Source organism: Brienomyrus brachyistius, chromosome 1 (genome assembly GCF_023856365.1).
Source record: "Brienomyrus brachyistius isolate T26 chromosome 1, BBRACH_0.4, whole genome shotgun sequence".
Classification (NCBI taxonomy): domain Eukaryota; kingdom Metazoa; phylum Chordata; class Actinopteri; order Osteoglossiformes; family Mormyridae; genus Brienomyrus; species Brienomyrus brachyistius.
Window position 1 is genome coordinate 9,658,513 of NC_064533.1, and position 17,535 is coordinate 9,676,047.

At 48.2% G+C, this 17,535-nt stretch overlaps 1 protein-coding gene across 1 annotated transcript in view; it reads left to right on the plus strand.

Annotated features, from left to right (window-relative positions):
* The first annotated feature begins 5,890 nt into the window (after nt 1-5,890).
* The window catches only part of LOC125705258 (chemokine-like protein TAFA-5), a 56,363-nt gene continuing 44,718 nt past the window's right edge, over nt 5,891-17,535 (plus strand). Inside the window, exon 1 of the mRNA XM_048971720.1 lies at nt 5,891-6,557. Within this exon, the coding sequence (XP_048827677.1) occupies nt 6,446-6,557 (112 nt within the window). The 5' untranslated portion in view covers nt 5,891-6,445. The remainder of the gene's footprint in view (nt 6,558-17,535) is intronic.

Below are 17,535 nucleotides of genomic sequence, written 5' to 3' on the forward strand. Positions count from 1 at the left end.
TACCCTGAACGATGTCTTCCCGTCCATACATCCATTGATCCATACATCCATCCATGACTGATTATGCAGAACAGGATCATGGTGACCCACAGATATTAATATATAATAATGTTCAAATGCATATTCTGTTCAAAGACTTTCCCCTCTATTGAAAAATGGACCAGTTATTTATCAAAGTCAGTTATTTCATGTGCATATTGGATATATATTTTAGTATTTCAAAGATCTTCGTGATTCACTGTGCCTTCTGGGATGTGAATCCTTCCCAGTCTGTTACCATCCAGCCAGAACCTCATACACAGAGTTTCTCCTGCCTCACCCCCATGTCCCGCCTGGGAAATGCATGCCCGAGACCTTCTCTTGAAACACGCCAAGTCCATTTAGCAGTGAGATCGACCTGGTTAATGCCCCAGTCCCTTGGTGCGTCAGTAACGAGCTGCTGGTGTTTTGCAAACCTGCGGTTCAGGATTCCCGAGTCACATGCCGCCGTGAAGCTTCACGCACACAGAGGCGTCCGTGGTCGCGGTGACTGATGGTGCACTTTGATCTGTTTCTGGAGCGTTCCCAGACTCCAGAGCCTGGAAATAAATAAAAAGCAGCCGGGTGAGTTCAGGACATTTGATCGATACTGAGCAGAGCGAGATTGTGTTCCAGGTAGATGGGGCCATGCCAGTGGAGTACGACAGGAAGTGGCTTCAGAACACAGGAGTGTGGTGGAAAGAGCGCTGCCCGCTGCAGCCTCCCAGGAAGGACACGCGAATAATTATTACAGAGGGCAGATCTGCATAATTCCCTCGTTTACTGCTCTTGTACTATGTCTTTCGCCGTCACAGAAGGCCAGCACTGAGTGGTTCTGCTCCGCAACGAAGGTAACAAAGATGTCCGCTCTGCCACACCTGGCGTTCGTCGCACACAAATACGTCTCTTTTTATAAGTTCTCTAGTCTGTTTTTAAAGATAATTTCCTCTCTTCTCAGTTACACCTGGCAGAATTTGGCCCTCCTCCAAGAGGGACGGCCCCAGCCACCATGAATTTTTTAAACGGTGATTTTTTTTTTTTTTTGCCTCAAAGCGCCGGAGTTAGTCTGACTCGAGCTGGAAAGCTGCGACGTATTATCAGAATATTTGGTGTGAAGGACACCAAGAAAACAAAGAGATGCTGTGCATTTGTCGCAGATAATGAATAGACTCTCTGCAGGCCAGGGGGTTCCTTCCACTGCTGCATGCACATTTTCCCTTGTTCACGCTTCATCTTCTTGTACTGTAGGTCGGCTGACCTCAGGACCTCAGAGCTGTGGGTTCGGATCTCCTCAAACTCCTCATCTGCCATGAGGTGATGCTCACCTCCTCCTGGACTCCTTTGTTATTAAGCTTGAGCCCTTTTCTCTAGATTCCATAGAATAAGATGACCCACCTCAGATGTGTAACAGTTGCACGGCATGTGAATGGGTTCACACCCCCCAGATGGCTCACGTGTAGGGTGCTGATGATCCCTGTGGTGTTACACCCCCTGCAATATGGCCCCCATTGACCATGACATTGAGGAGGCCAGTTTCCATCCAGCCATCACCAACTCTCTGGAATCAATGTTTTCACACACGTTTGGAGGCAACCTTGTCTGTGCACATATTTCCCCTGATCAAATCAAATGTAGCATTTAGTAAGGATATCATATATTTCTGAACAAAATCTCATAAAGGAGGGAAGCTTCTGGATAATGATCTACTATTCAATAAGGCTAATATCCCTGAACTCCAAATATGATCCCATCAAGCCCCCAATCCCCCCCCCCCAAGCTTTGTTTTCTTGTTTTTAGAGAGCAATGAGGAGGAGGAGAGACTCACTGTAAGGGTAGAGGCTGCTGAGCCCAGTCAATCTGGTGTTTCATGCCGTGTTAAATTTCGCCACGTTGACCATGCTGCGGAGAGGCTGTGGAACATTCTGCTTTAAAGAGCAAGGTGATTGGTCCAACTGCGTCGTATTTACGTGCTCCAGAGCCAATCGAAAGCGTGCAACCTCCAAGCAGCAATGAGCCTGCAGAAGAACAAAGCTGACCCTAAAGAAGACACATCACAGATCTGACCATTGTCCTCCAACCTTAAAAAGGAGAGCAGGATTCTTCAGTCCACCCCGTTTTTCACATCATGGAGAGTCACAGTTGTGTCCCATACTTAAGATGTTAAAGTTTAAATGTGTTATGTTACAGATGGTTTCATTGTTCCTGCTTGGTGATGTGTGCTGCTGGTTTTCGTGATGATCTTGGAGGTGGGGCTGTGTGATCAGCGTCTGTGGACCCCTCACTCTCCCGGTGTGAAGAGCCTCCACCTTCTGACCAGCGGCAACTTCCTGAAAAGACCAGGGGCATTGGTGGGGGTTGTACTGCTGCCATTAAACACACCCCAGGTCATCTTATATTAATGTCTCTCATAGCAATATAGCAATAACCATACTGCAGTGATATTTTAGCGGTTTGCCCTTCTAACACTGCGTGAGTCTGGGGAGGGAGACGGAGGCTGGGCGTCACTCGTGGTCACATGATGTGTCTGTGTCCGTCATCGCATTTCCTTCAGCAGCACGGACGCCTTTTGGAGGAGCGTGTCAGATCCTTACGAAGTCTTATCTGAGGCGCGCGCCTCCCCCGGCGCCTCAGCCTTGGAATATTCATACCGTATTCCAGGGAGACTTTCATTCTGCAAGGCGCTGGCATGTTTGCAAGCGAAGCCACCCGAGCCACGAGCTGCAGAAGGCCTTTGATTTGCTGCCAGCGTGGAGATGCAGCCAGGGTGGGCTCCATTATCACAGCGCCAACCACGGGGAAGAAAGCCATCTGCATCCGTCCATCATGTGCCTGTATGTCTCTGAGTCTCGTCTTTATTTGAGTCCATCCAGTGTGTCCTCCTGTGTCCCTGAACACTGCATTTGTCCATCATGTCCCTGTCTATATCTGAACACTGTGGTTGTTCATCGTATCCCTGTCTGTCTCTGAACACTGTGTTTGTCCATCATGTCCCTGTCTATATCTGAACACTGTGGTTGTCCATCGTATCCCTGTCTGTCTCTGAACACTGTGGTTGTCCATCGTGTCCCTGTCTGTCTCTGAACACTGTTTGTCCATCATGTCCCTGTCTGTCTCTGAACACTGTGTTTGTCCATCATGTCCCCCTCTATATCTGAACACTGTGGTTGTCCATCGTATCCCTGTCTGTCTCCGATCACTGTGTTTGTCCATCGTGTCCCTGTCTGTCTCTGATCACTGTGTTTGTCCATCGTGTCCCTGTCTGTCTCTGAACACTGTACGATTATGAGCTCGTCCTTCATGTCCTGTGGGAAAATGGTCAGCAACTAGAATGAAAAGTCATAAATGAGTTTTATGAAGCTCATTTGGGATATTGAGTCCATTAAAGATGGTGATGACAGGAATGGATTGTCTAGTGTCTTATGGCTGAAGCTAGAGTCTGTCAATAAAGTCTCACATTGCAAAGATCTATACCCAGTAGGTCACCCAGGACTGGAAGAATCACGGGTTCACTGCCACCTCGCTTCTATATGGCACAGTGGTCTCATTCTGCCAGAACAATTTTTTAAGTTGCCTTAATTTTTCATGAGCATTTACTGCAGTCTGACACTGTTCCCAAAGCCACAAAGTAAAATGATAAGTGAAAGTGCCACAGGCCGAGATCAAAGTGAAACCCTGATACCGATAAAAGATACTTTGGATGTGTCTGGTCAGATCAAAGGAGAGACAATGAGAAAGGTTACTGCTCAGAAAATACCAGGAGTCCCATTGGGAAAGTCCCCCTAAACACTGTCTGTGGGCAAAACAGTCCCGTGATCGCTGCTGCCTCTGGGGGCTGAGGACGAGATCATGCAGGAGGGGTCAGCAGGTCCAGGCCTGGGTCTCGCTCCATCAGAACCAGCCCAGGAAGGGCTCGGCCATGCAGGGGTTCATGTCTGGCAGCTCGGTGGGGAGAGATGGAGAAACACCTGTGAAATGTAATGGGTCGTATTTTATTCAGGAAAGCCGGTGCTTAAAGAGGTGGCTCGTAAAGAGGGACTCTCGTAAAGCATGCCGACATGTCACGAAAGGGCGGGGAGACGCTGGCATTAACTGGGAAACCCCCATCTATATGGAAAGTGCCAAGGAACACCGTTAGAGATTTTGGGCCCCGTGAAAGTGCATCATATTGGCCCCCAACCCAGAGCAATCCATTTATGTTCCAAATTTTCACTCAGGAGCCCTTGGATTCTTCCTAACTTCCCCTCTCTTTCAGGTGCCACTGCCCCCTCCTCCACCTATATTTCCCCACCCCCACTAGTACAGCCCCCACCACAATGTCCTTTTGAAGGAAGCCTGGCCATATATGCCTGCATCAGTTCACAGGCCAGTGTTGTGCTCACTAAGCTCACTGTATCCAGTGTTCTCCTGCACTGGCTACTCCCATCGTCCTCCAGGGTTGGTCACAGAAACAGGAGAATTACAGCATGAATGGTGATTTGCATGTTCTCCCTGCAGGGTTCCTCCTGGTACTCCGGTTTTCTCCCGCAAACTAAAGACATGCAGTTAGATTAAGGGGGGTCTCTGAATTTCTCACGCTTTGCTAATATGGGTGTGTGTGTGTGTATGTGTGTGTGTGTGCGTATGTGTGTGTGTGCGTATGTGTGTGTGTGTGTATGTGTGTGTGCGTATGTGTGTGTGTATGTGTGTGTGTATGTGTGTGTGTATGTGTGTGTGCGTATGTGTGTGTGTGTGCGTATGTGTGTGTGCGTATGTGTGTGTGTGTGTGTGTGCGTATGTGTGTGTGTGTGTGTGTGTATGCCCTGTGATGGACTGGTACCCTGTCCAGGGTGTTTCCTGCCCTGTGCCCTGCGATGAACTTTCATCCCATCCAGGATGTCTCTCCCTGTGCCCTGTGATGACCTGGCATCCCATCCAGGGTGTCCCCTACCCTGTGTTCTGTGATAGACTGGCATCCTGTGCAGGGTGGGCTCTACTAGTTGCCCTCACCAGGATGAATGATTAGGATGTGTCTGTCTTTGCAAAGAAACCTCAAAGCAGGCAGGTCAACCGCAGGTCGGAACGTACATATGTGTGAGGACACGGTATGTTGTTTGATAGTTTTGAAAAGCATTTTCACGTCTTATCCAAACAAACAGGGGCTTCTGTTCTCCTTTTGGAAACATGAAGCTCTGTTTATGTGGGAATAAAGCAGTAATTTGCTCTTCGACCTGATCACTGGGATTAAAGCCCTTTGTTTGTGTATTCAGTATGCACCATACTGTTAAAGTCCCTCGCAATCTGCTTACCCTGCCGTTTGAGATTTCACCTGAAATTAAATCACCTGTTTGTCTGCCTCTTTAAGGCAGAGGAACCCATGTCACGTTTTAATCTTTTAACGACCGGGTAAGAGATATCAGAGTTAAGGAATTGACGTGCGGCGGAGGACAATTATGCGAAAAGGCATACCTACTGAAGGACATTATTTGTGGTCAAGTGCCGCAATAATATGAAATTACAGCTTGTCGGCATAGCTAGTAATTGAATCCGTCTGAACAGTTCGTTTTACACTAAATACGCACAGTTAAATACACTTTCACCCTGTCTGCTTCTCATGGTAATGATGCCATGCATTTAAATTTGATTTAAATACAATGCATTATGAACAGAGTTGACCACATATTTGTGTTATACATGGATCTTTTATTTGAGACCGTTAGAAAATTATAATGAATGTCATTAGCCATAATTTTCGAAAAGTGATCGGAGGAAATAAGACATTAAAGCAGAAATGCAACCGTTCGGCGTGGCGGGGGGGAACGGAGACGGGGAGGATGTAGTAAGACCTCAGTGAGCAACTTTGCGCTGGTTCTGCGCTCGTCCTGACTCTCTGCGAGGGCTCATACAGCTACCTGTATGCCTGCACTCTCCCGGGGTATTCGCGTTTTGCTGACCGGGGAAGGGCTATTAATGTATCTTTAAGGGTTTTCTAGCCTGGACCTTGTAGCGTTCGGGTAGTTGCGCTTCTCGACTGCCTTCACATCGGTGCGTCTGCAGTGCTGCTCCCGCCTGCGCTCCCGACCTGCGCCGGATCTCCAGGAGCCCGGAGCTGCTTCGCTCTTCCACGAAGCGTTGCGGATCCAGACGTTGGGGATACGCCGTGCTTTCTGACTGAGAGCGGGGGCTGCCATCCGCCTGCTTGATGCACAGAGATTTCGCAGCCCGTTTTCCGTGTTGCTGCGAAGAATACGCCATCTCACGGATCGCTGTAAGCGCGCATCTCGGCAGCATCTTCAACGGCGGATCCCTGGGAGATGCGCTCCTTCTGACATGCCACGGCTCCGGCGGCGGAGCGATGACAACATGCGGTTTTTAGGGATTACCGTGGCCGGGGGGCCCCTGCGCTGGTGACACTCACTCATCCCCTTTTCGTCCAGGGAAACTTGCTTCGATGGCTTCGTCTCCCAGGTTGAGTCATCGGAAGGATCCCAGCACCTGGCCGAGGATGTCCTCAACTTTGTGGGCTGTGGTGCTGCTGATCAGCCTCCTGATCGTGTACTGCGGTAGGTGCTTTAGCGGCTGTGCGTGCGTGTCTTTATACTGTATTACCGAGATATCTTCAGACGCATTCAAACCTACATCACTGCACCTCAAAAGTATCTAAGTAATCTTATTTATATCTAGTTATGTAATAGATGTATTATTATCATTATTGTTGTCATCGGTGTTGCTGTTTAACGTGTTGTAGAGGCAGGTTTAGTTCTGTTATTTTATCCTCGGCACAGTCCGTAGGACCAGGTGCTGCAGGTAGCATCCCCCCTCCCTCCAAGTGCCCTTGTTATTCAAATTAACCTTGTTAATTCCATCTGCTCCGTGACCGTCTTTCTCGGCGATAACAGTCCTCAGGTGTGGCCGCCTCCCACCTGTCCCGCGTGTAGTTCACGCCCTTACAGCCCCACGGGAAACGCTCCCCCAGATGAAATGTGCTTTTGTGTAATAAAAGCCTTTCCAGCAGACGGAAGCCAGGATAATTAAAGGTCTTTACTTGTTTAGGCAGTGAGACTGAATCGGGAGTAAAATAACCAGAGTTTATGTATAAAATCCCTAGAACATATATCCTCTGAAAGTTCAAGGGGACGGGAGTCATTTCAGCCCGCAGTGTCGTGCTTCCAGCCAAATGGGGGTGTCTTGCAGGACCAGGTTCCTCATCTTGTTCGGCTCAGAGGCCCCGCTGCCTGAGTGTGATGGAGAGGTTTGAGACGTCACGATGTGTGTGTTTTGGGTTTGAGGGGGTGGGATCTGTGTGCTAATAACGGCTGGAGGGAGGTGGGTGGGGAACCTCATTGGATAAACTACAAAAATTGCTGATTCTCGAACGAGCATTTAAAGGTTTGGCGCGTTAGGAATGCTGATTTTTTTTCACAGATTATCTGCAAATGTATAGTAAATGTTTTTTTTTTTTGGGGGAGTGAGTCGATTATGAACCCGGTTTACCAAGTAAAGGACAGGTGTGATGTGTATTAGATTTCACCACTTTGTAGCTAACTGCTTAGGTGAGAGCAAGATGCAGGAACAAGGTGACTTCCAGTGTGAGGTTCTTCTCTCGCTTTGGTTCTGCCTGGACCTTTTGGTCTCTCTCCCTCTCTCTCTGGAGGTGGCTTCCAGTGTGAGGTTCTTCTCTCGCTTTGGTTCTGCCTGGACCTTTTGGTCTCTCTCCCTCTCTCTCTGGAGGTGGCTTCCAGTGTGAGGTTCTTCTCTCGCTTTGGTTCTGCCTGGACCTTTTGGTCTCTCTCCCTCTCTCTCTGGAGGTGGCTTCCAGTGTGAGGTTCTTCTCTCGCTTTGGTTCTGCCTGGACCTTTTGGTCTCTCTCCCTCTCTCTCTGGAGGTGGCTTCATCTCCTGTTTCCATGCATTCAACATGTTTGGCCAGCAGTCAAAGACAAAGGCAGGCTCATCTTTTCACACTCCTGGTTTGTAATCTCTGCATTTGGCCTGAGCAGTGTCTGCCATCTGAAACACCCCCGACCGACCCCCCCCCCCCCCCCCCCCACACACGCTCCCTCAGATCGGCCTGGCTGCCTTTGCATGGTGAGACCAGGGTCAGGATCTGGTTTGTTCAGAAACAGCATCTCTCACAGGTGAGGTGGGAAGGTCAGGGCTCGGCCGCGGGTGTGCGAGGGTGGAGAATGAGATCGCCGGCTGTGATTGGCCAGGTTCTAGGGCTGCCGGACGATGGGAGCGTGTGGCCATGCTGTGTTGTGATTAATTTGTTGAAGATGCGCAGACAGGCAACACTGACCCACCAAAAAGAACAGGCACACACACACACACGCACACAGATTTGTATACATATTTTCTGCAGACCGTCCATTCATTTGTATGGACAAACCCGAATCGTAATATCCTTAACCCCTACCCAGCTCTAACCTTAACCATAAGTAACCAAACAAAATACAGATTTTTATTAAATTGAGTTTTCCCTTATGGGGGCCGAAAAAAATGTCCCCACAAGGTAATATATACATGCTCCCTCCCCCCTCACACACACACACACACACACACACACACACACACACACAAAGGCACTAGTCTATATCAGATTGTCACATAAAGGTATTTCCATGGGGTTACTCAGTGACAGCCATGAAATTGTGTTTCTAGGGCAGGGCAGAATGAGGTGAATGGGCGGGGGGGGGTGTCCACTGGGGGTGGGTGGCATTGAACTCTGAGTCACACTGAATGTCGAAGTGATGCAGAGGGTGAATTTGGTGCTGATTAGAATGGAGTTCCAGTTCTTTAGCTGGGCTTGGGGTCAAATGCAACTTAAGCTTCTCACTAAACCACGGTTACGTTTACAAGTTGGCAGAGAGGAGATGGTACTGCAGGCCAAATGCAGACACTAGCCTGCAAAGGTCAGGCCTTACCTGGCGCCACTCCTGTCACCGCTTAGGTATATGGGACGGCATGATGAAGACAGCGCATTGTTGATCTGTGGGCTAGCGCCCCCGTCTGGCCGCACTGTGACGGCAGGCTGTTTTTAATGCCGTCCTCCTGTTTGCTATCTGGCCGTCTTTGCTGTTGAATCTTAACCAGCCGGGATGAAAAGCTGGCAGCCCGGGGTGATCTGTCAGCTTTTTGTGTATCGTGGAGAAGTTTAAAGGCTGCAGGATACATAATGCATGAAGCTGCTTGAGTTCATGAGCGATTAATTCAGCTTTAGCGCATTTCGGTCGACTGGAGCTCGGTGCAGACGCAAAAAAATTAACCGGCGATTAGCGATAATAATTATAAAAAAAGACTATTCTGCGGACTGCAGAAAATTGTGACCACAGTGTTGTGACCCGTATTATGTAAATGGTATCAATTATTTATGCGGCACAGTTATAATCAGCTCTAATATTTAAAAGCTTTTTAATACTAGCCAGGAATTTTTAATGAAAGTAAATAGCTTAGGATTGCAGATGCCAGAGATGAGCAGACGGGCATCAGGCTGGTTATAAGGGCTTCTGCTGTGACCTGATACCGGTGTCGCTCAAGCGCCCCCGCCAGACCTGTTTATCAACCACACATTCATCTGTATTAGTGATAGAAATATGCTGTTTTCCTGCTCTGGGCTGGACGAACCGCAGATGTTATGCGATTTAAACCTGACAGGTCAACAAATCAACTTTCTCATAATGAAATATGAGACAATCACATGAAACTTCCCTGAGTTTTGCTTTTATATCTTTACAGACTACTATAAGTATGACATTTCTTTCTTTTTTTTATTTGCACACGCACCACGCGTGAAATCCTGTGTCACTCGTAGATGTTAGTTGCTGTTCCGGGGGGCGGCGGGGGATGCCCCAGGGCCAATTCCAGCTCACGGGAAAAGTCGCTGCCTGAGCGGCTCCACGGCGCTCAAACACCCGCCCCAGAAACCCACACGCCGCGGCCCCGCCTGTGTCAGCCCGGGGAAACAATTTGCTCTCGGAGGTCTGTTTGCTCATCCTAAATCAATATTGAATTTTCCAATACATGGAAAGAGCTAATGGAAAAACCTTAGCATGACATTTTTTTTGTAAGCGTTTCTACTGATAAGTTGCCTAGAGAACATGAAATGACTGCATTGAGTATAAAATACTATCAACTTGGTTTTTTTCCTTTGCCTCCAAACAAGGATGGAAATTCACCCCAGAAATATTTCAATATCCCATTGTCAGCACAAAAGACAGCACCGGATTGTTATTACCTTACACAGCGGTCTAGAGGTGGGAACATCAGCACCAGTTTGCGTGGATGAAGCACCGCTGTGTTAATGAATTTCCCCTTAACGGGCTTTGGATACCGCAGATACTAAGATCTGACCACATTGTGCTGAACGGAACCGGTTTCAAATAAAAATACGAACGAACAACAGAGGCGTCTCACGGAATCCGTCTGTCTAGGCATTTCAGTGTTGAACCACTTCACACCGATAAATGTAGACTGGTTTATGGTATGCTTCTTGCCTACTTCATCGCAATTCCATTTGGGTTTTATTTGTATGCTTTCCTTTATTTAAAATGTTCCGAAAAATTAATAATCCAATAGGAATTAAATTGAGCGGGTTTAGGCTGATGTATTTGTTATAAGGAGAACAGTCTCATTTAGTGATTAACAAAGAGCACATGTTTCGGTGTCGTTTAGACATTAAAAGGTGAAAGGATAGCACTTCAGTGTTATCAGCGTGTTTATGACCCCCAAAGTTGGGAAACCGTTTTAAGAACATTAACAAAAGTTTCAAAAGATAGAAAGAAAGATAAAAAAATCAATACCGTTATCTGTGGAAGTTGAGCCGCCGTGTGCCGGGCTCTGCTGTTCGTGCAGCTTCTGTCCGGGAGCTTTTAGCACTTTTTAAAAGCCTTAATTCAGTTCTTTGAGGTTGTCATATTTAAACATATAAAGGTCAGCTAAGCGATAAATACCGGTAGGAAAACAGGCACGTTTATGGTAATTAATAATTAAAACTGTCACATTGTGTTATAATGAATGAAAAGTAATTTTGATGGTTATTATAACATTTATCGCATTTTTAATCTATTGGGGAGTAATTGTTGGATTTTAAGCTTAATTACTATTAAAATGAATGGGATTTATGTTGTCGATTTACACATTTTAGGCTTACGAACGACTTTTCAGGACCCATCATGTTAGTAAATCGAAGGATTACTTGTATACTTCCATATAAATTGTGTCTCATGCAATGAGCTGGATTATTGTATTACAATTTGACCCAGAACATTAATTTTTGAGATTTATACGTTGACTATTAAGATTTATAAGTCGTTTGACTAACAAGATCAGAGCTTAGAGGAACAGACCGAGTTTGATGAATCTGATGAATAAAGTGTTATATTCTTCAATTCGTCACGGGCATCATCCATTACGTTTGCGGCACCTTAAGCCCACGGAAGGTGAACGGCGTAATTAGAGTGTAATTGTGTGGAAACGCGCCCGGCCGCGTCGCGCTCCCGACGCTCTCCGCGCGCTCCCGACGCTCTCCGCAGCAGCTGTTTCGCGCGCCTCGCTCACAGGGGACGGTGCTTTGTCAACATGTTAGGGGCAGCAGGGTATATTAAAAGTCCTTATAAGGCAAAGTGTCCAGAGCAGATCCTATGACTCTAACCCTACTTTAGCCCGGTGCAGACCCTTGCGTTTGATGGGGTTGCCGAATGGTGTCAGAAACAACGGAGGAGTTGACAAAACTTGAACAGACCGGGATGGACAGATGAGGTAATAAATGTTCATCTAAATGCAGCACAGAAAAAGTCAGACTAAGAAAGGAAGGGCAATTTCAAATTAGAACAAACATATGAAATGGAAACAGTGGGGAGGGTTTATCTTGAGAGGGTAGAGGCCTGATTTACAGCTGCCTGGTGTGACTGCGAAGATGATGGTCTGTAATAATAAATCAGTCACCTTTCCAGAGCCTCCTGTGGCAGCCGCCTACGGGTGCAGTGCCGAGGTGCAGCCTCGCCTCGCTTCTCCGTGGGGGGGGGGGGGGGGGGGGGCACCCAGAAGCCGTGTCTCCATGTTTTATAACGTTTTAACTCTGCTTAAACCCCAACCACAGACTATCAGTTTGTATCAGTGGTGCTTACATGGATGTAGGTTGTCATGGAAACAATTAGCTGAGAGAATGTTGGGTAATTCTCGTGGCGCAGGGCACAAGTGAGCGTCCAGATTCCCTGCCTCGTCTCTGAGGCTCTAGGCCGGCGTTCTGGGGGGTGACCGATGGGATTGAGCACAGCCGCTGAGTGACCCCCAAGTCGATAGAGGCACCATGGCTGGGGTTAAGCTCCGGCTACGTGGGGCTGGGGGGAGGGGGGGGGGGGATACTGCTCTTCCTTTCCTCTGCTTACCTTTGGGGCTACATTTACAGGAAAGGAGCACATTTCACATTAACTAATTACACGTGCCACTGTGCTGTTAGTTAGTTCTGGAAGCCGATACATTTGTCCCATTCAGAAGCCATTCATTTGTATAATAGCACAGGAAGTAGCTTGAGAGCGCCTCCTTCTGGCCATGTGCCACGTGTCGCATTACCCTCCTGCGTGCAAAGCTGACAGCTTCTCCGTCGCATTGCCCTTCGGCATGTGGCCCGGCTTTATCAGTGCAGGGACTGAGGTGCCGTCGGCCTCTCTGTTGCATTACAAACCCACATATGGACCGCCTGGTCTCTCTGATGCATAACTCTCCCGCATGTGGCACCGCGTTATCAGTGTGATGTCCAAGGTGTTGCCCGGCCTCTCTGCTGCATTACTCTCCCGCATGCGACACAACATTGCAGTGACCAAGGTGCCGCAGGTCTCCCTATTGCATTACCCTCCTGCGTACAGAACCGCCGGACACTCCGTCGCATTAACCCCCTGCGTGCAGAGCTGCCAGACTCTCCGTCGCAATAGTCTCCTGCATGCGACACAGCTTTGTCAGTGTGGTTACCGAGGTGTCGTCAGCCTCTCCGTCGCATTACCCTCCTGCATGCAGAGCCGCTGGCCTCTCCGTCGCATTAACTTCCCGCACGCAGTATGGAGACCAAGGTTCTTGTGGCCTCGCTGCCATTATTGACAAACAGCAGCTTGATTTTCTGATGAGAAACCAAAATAGGCTAATTAAACACAATGGAGACAGCTAGTAAACAGCAGTGAAGACGCTTGCAGAGCAACTCTCTGCCAGTGTGGGGCACTGTCCATATCTGAGGACCTCTTCAGCCCAGACAAGCAAGCAGCCTGCCTCTCAGTTCCTGTGTGCACAGCCCCTCTGGGTCCCTCATTAAGGGATCAGTGTAGTATTTTGATTATTTCTGGCATAATTGAAAATGCTGTCGTATCTCAGACTACTTATGTTTTTAGAAATCTCCTTGCAATTTAAATCCTTTTTTCAATGGTGAATATCTGCGGCATGTCTTACCAGTAACATTGACCAGCCAGGACGCTACATGCTCACTAGTGACCGTCAGTTTTACACACTGTGAATATGTGGGTTATTTAGTCTCTGGTCGTATTTACTTCCCACGTGTCACGGGGCCAGGAATCCGCCCCGACGTCAGCATCTGCTCAGTTTCCAGTATAGCTACAGCTGGGATCAGGCATATTGTCCACTAAATGAGGGCGGAACACTGGAAAGTAAGAATTATGTCATATTATATCTGTCGGACTCTAGTGTGCGGTTCTGTCCTCCTTCAGGTCCCACGTCAGGGTAAAATTAGCCCTTGTTCTCTGGCCCAATTTGGCATTTGGATTGTTGGTCTGCTTGTTGTCCCAAACAGCACAGGAAAGCAGTTACAGATGAGTGTCCCTAGGGGGCGCCCTACCCAGGCCGGGGGCCTGGCGCTCCTCTCGTGTGCTCATGGATGTGAGAAGAACTCGGGGTCTGACAGGCATGGCAGGGAAAGGGTTAACAGGATATTTATGTGGCTAAAGCCAGATAATTCCAGGGGATCCATGTGGACACGTGTGCCGTAGTTTTGGGAATTTTCCCTGCAAGCCCCTTACTGCACCAAGCCCACGTTCTCCTCTCGCTACAGCAGTGATGGAATGTTTCTCCATTACAATGACAGCAGTGTTTGAGTAATAAGCCCGGCAACTCGGCCTTGAAATATTAATTACGGCGCTGCAACTGAAATCCAGTTAATACCGGTTTTATGAGTTTGCCAGGAAAATTAATGCAACTTCTGGATAATAATGCGATTCTTCTGAGGTGCAGCCAGCCATTGTTTTATGTCTCAGTATTTGCTTAGCTTAATGAATCTTAAAGTTTTCGCATAAGAATTAATATGTCGGGCCACAGCGATGTTTACACAGTGTTGTAGGACTTTCCCTTCATCAGCGTGGGCTGTGTCGTAAACTCTGCCCTACGCAATACTGCGTGGTCGTGTTCGCCGTGTTCAAAGAATGTTTTGGACCTCTGCTCTCTAAAGAGTGTGAATGCGCTTGGAAAGTCGCCGTGACCTACCTGTGGGAAAAGCTTGTTCAGTTCTACATCGTTTTTTAATTCTCTGTCATGTTTACAATATTGTGGTGATTTTAATACGGTCAAATGATGGATGGTGGAATAACGAATTGACGACTTAAAAAATGGAGGTGAGAAATATAAATGTGTATAACACCCAGGATCACAGGAAAGCTGCATTTTTCATGTTTATTTAACAAGACAGGAAAACGCACCCTTGAGAGCAGTGACAAAGAAGACTGTATTGTTTAAAATATCGATTTTAAATGGTATCCTTTTGTTTCTGTCAGTCGGTCCATTGAAGTAAGTCATTAATTTTGAGTAACGTGTGGAATGCAGAGTGTGCGTCGTGAGCCACTATCGCAGCCGTGCAGGGATCGTGCAGGGATCGTGCAGGGATAATCCCCCGTTTGTGCTCCTGTCACACACTGCTGCATCGCACTTCTGTAATGACAGTGTCACAGAGCTGGCGGTGCATAGCATCGGAAAACCTGGGAAATAATCGGAAAAATAAAGATTGGAAAGGCAGACGCAGACATAACGGAGGAGAACTACCTCCACGCTGCAGTAACTGCCCTTTGTAGATTCCCAGACTTGTGTTAAAGTGATGAGAGCATCATTCAGGCCACATGTCTTAAAGTAAAGCGTCTTGGAGGTTTAGCCATACAATAAAGTGAGCTAAAGACATGCAGTTAGATTAAGTTGTGCCAAATGCATTAGTTGTGCCAAAACGGGGCTTTCCTCCACTGAATAATGAAAGGAAATTGCTTCATTTCTTTCTTTATTTATCTATTATTACTATTATCATTATTATTAATTTTTTTCTATTTTCTTTTCCTTTCGTAAACTTGTTTATATTGTATATACGTATTTTTCTTAAAATGTTTTATTTTACATTTTTTTTAAAGGCTTTGCCCTTTCCAGGCCACAGTTGTAAATAAGAAACATGTTCTTAATCTGGGGCGGCATGGTGGTGCAGTGGTTAGCACTGTCGCCTCACACCTCTGGGACCCGGGTTCGAGTCTCCGCCTGGGTCACATGTGTGCGGAGTTTGCATGTTCTCCCCGTGTCGTCGTGGGGTTTCCTCCGGGTACTCCGGTTTCCCCCCACAGTCCAAAAACATGCTGAGGCTAATTGGAGTTGCTGAATTGCCCGTAGGTGTGCATGTGTGAGTGAATGGTGTGTGAGTGTGCCCTGCGGTGGGCTGGCCCCCCGTCCTGGGTTGTTCCCTGCCTCGTGCCCATTGCTTCCGGGATAGGCTCCGGACCCCCCGCGACCCAATAGGATAAGCGGTTTGGAAAATGGATGGATGGATGGATGTTCTTAATCTGTCTTGCCTGGTTAAATAAAGGTGAATAAAAAAATTAAAAAAAAAAAGTTGGGTCTATGAATTTCCCACGCTTTGGTAATATGGGTGTGTGTGTGACCTGTGATGGACTGGCACCCCATCCAGGATGTCCCCTGCCCTCTGCCCTGTGATGGACTGGCACTCCATCCAGGGTGTCCCCTGCCCTCTGCCCTGTGATGGACTGGCATCCCATCCAGGATGTCCCCTGCCCTCTGCCCTGTGATGGACTGGCACTCCATCCAGGGTGTCCCCTGCCCTCTGCCCTGCGATGGACTGGCACCCCATCCAGGATGTCCCCTGCCCTGTGCCCTGTAGTAGACTGGCACCCCATCCAGGGTGTCCCCTGCCCTGTGCCCTGTGATGGACTGGCATCCCATCCAGAGTGTACCCTGCCCTGTGCCCTGTAGTAGACTGGCACCCCATCCAGGGTGTCCCCTGGCTAATGTCAGACAATATTACAGCAACTATGACATCGGAAAAATTAATCAGGCAGTCCTGCAGTCCCATCACTCGCCACACTGGAGTCATTCCCAACCCATCATGGGATCCTTTGCTTTTGCATTAAGGACTGGTCTTAGATGTTTTGGAGGGAAGGCCCTACTGATGCTCTTGCTGGACTGGTCGGGGTTTTGGTCAGGGCCAATCAAGAGCCAGCAACCCTCAAGTCAGGTGACTGAGAAAGCACCTATCTTTTCCTTTCACCCCCCTTTGAAGCCACAGCAGTCGCTGTCGCTTGCAGGCCGACTAAGCTAATGAGTCATAGCCTGAGTTACAGACGCTTCCCAAACCGAGTCAGTCCCAGCCTGACGTACCACTCACGCTCTCCCCACCTAGACAGGGCTAAAGCTGCCTACGCTGTGCTGGGTTTTGGGCCTTATGCCCAAAACAGGTGAAAACGACTTGTTCTGTAAATGTGATCCGAAGGCAGCGAACACCCCAGGCTGTTATCTGCCCCGAAAAAGCTCTGCGGGGATTTTCTGCGTGACACATCTTCAGCGCTGTCTTTATGGCGCCCCTGGCGTCCTGCACCTGGCCGCCAGCTCCAGGCTCCGCCTGGCCCGAGCCATTGTGGCTAAATGAAATTAGCTTGCAGCTAAATGCATTAGTTGTGCCAAAACGGGGCTTTCCTCCACTGAATAATGAAAGGAAATTGCTCTCTCGACTTGTTCTGGAATGTGCTGTGGTAAACCAATTTAAGGAAAGCTTTCAGAGCTGTTACGTAACCGCGGCCGCTTCCGTCCCGCATTAGCGCTGCTGCAGCCCCTTTATCTTTGGGGTCCTGCGCTCCCATAATGCTCTGGCTGTTTTTCCGTGGGAGTAAGATGCAAACTCGCAGCGTGGTCTGGAAGCTGGCCGGAGCCCATTGCTGTAAACAGCGAGAGACACTCCTAATGGTGACATTTTTAAGTGCCAGCGGGGGCCATTGTGGTTTGTGTACATCGCTGTGGGTATAGTATCACACAAACCTCAGCCATCCCATAAGGAACACGCACCTCTCCTGCAGCGTGTTGCTACGCTGTCACTCCGGTTCACCCTGGGATGCCGCCGGTGGACCGTTGAGTGATGTCTCACACTGATTGGTTTTGAATCTGACCAGCTTTTCTGGTATTAGCTTCTAGCAATGTGTCATGTAGCTCTTGCTCCTGTGCTAATTTACACCTGGTCACTCAGGAAGCTCCGCCCAACGGCACTTGTACCTAAGCTGGCTATTTGACAGTT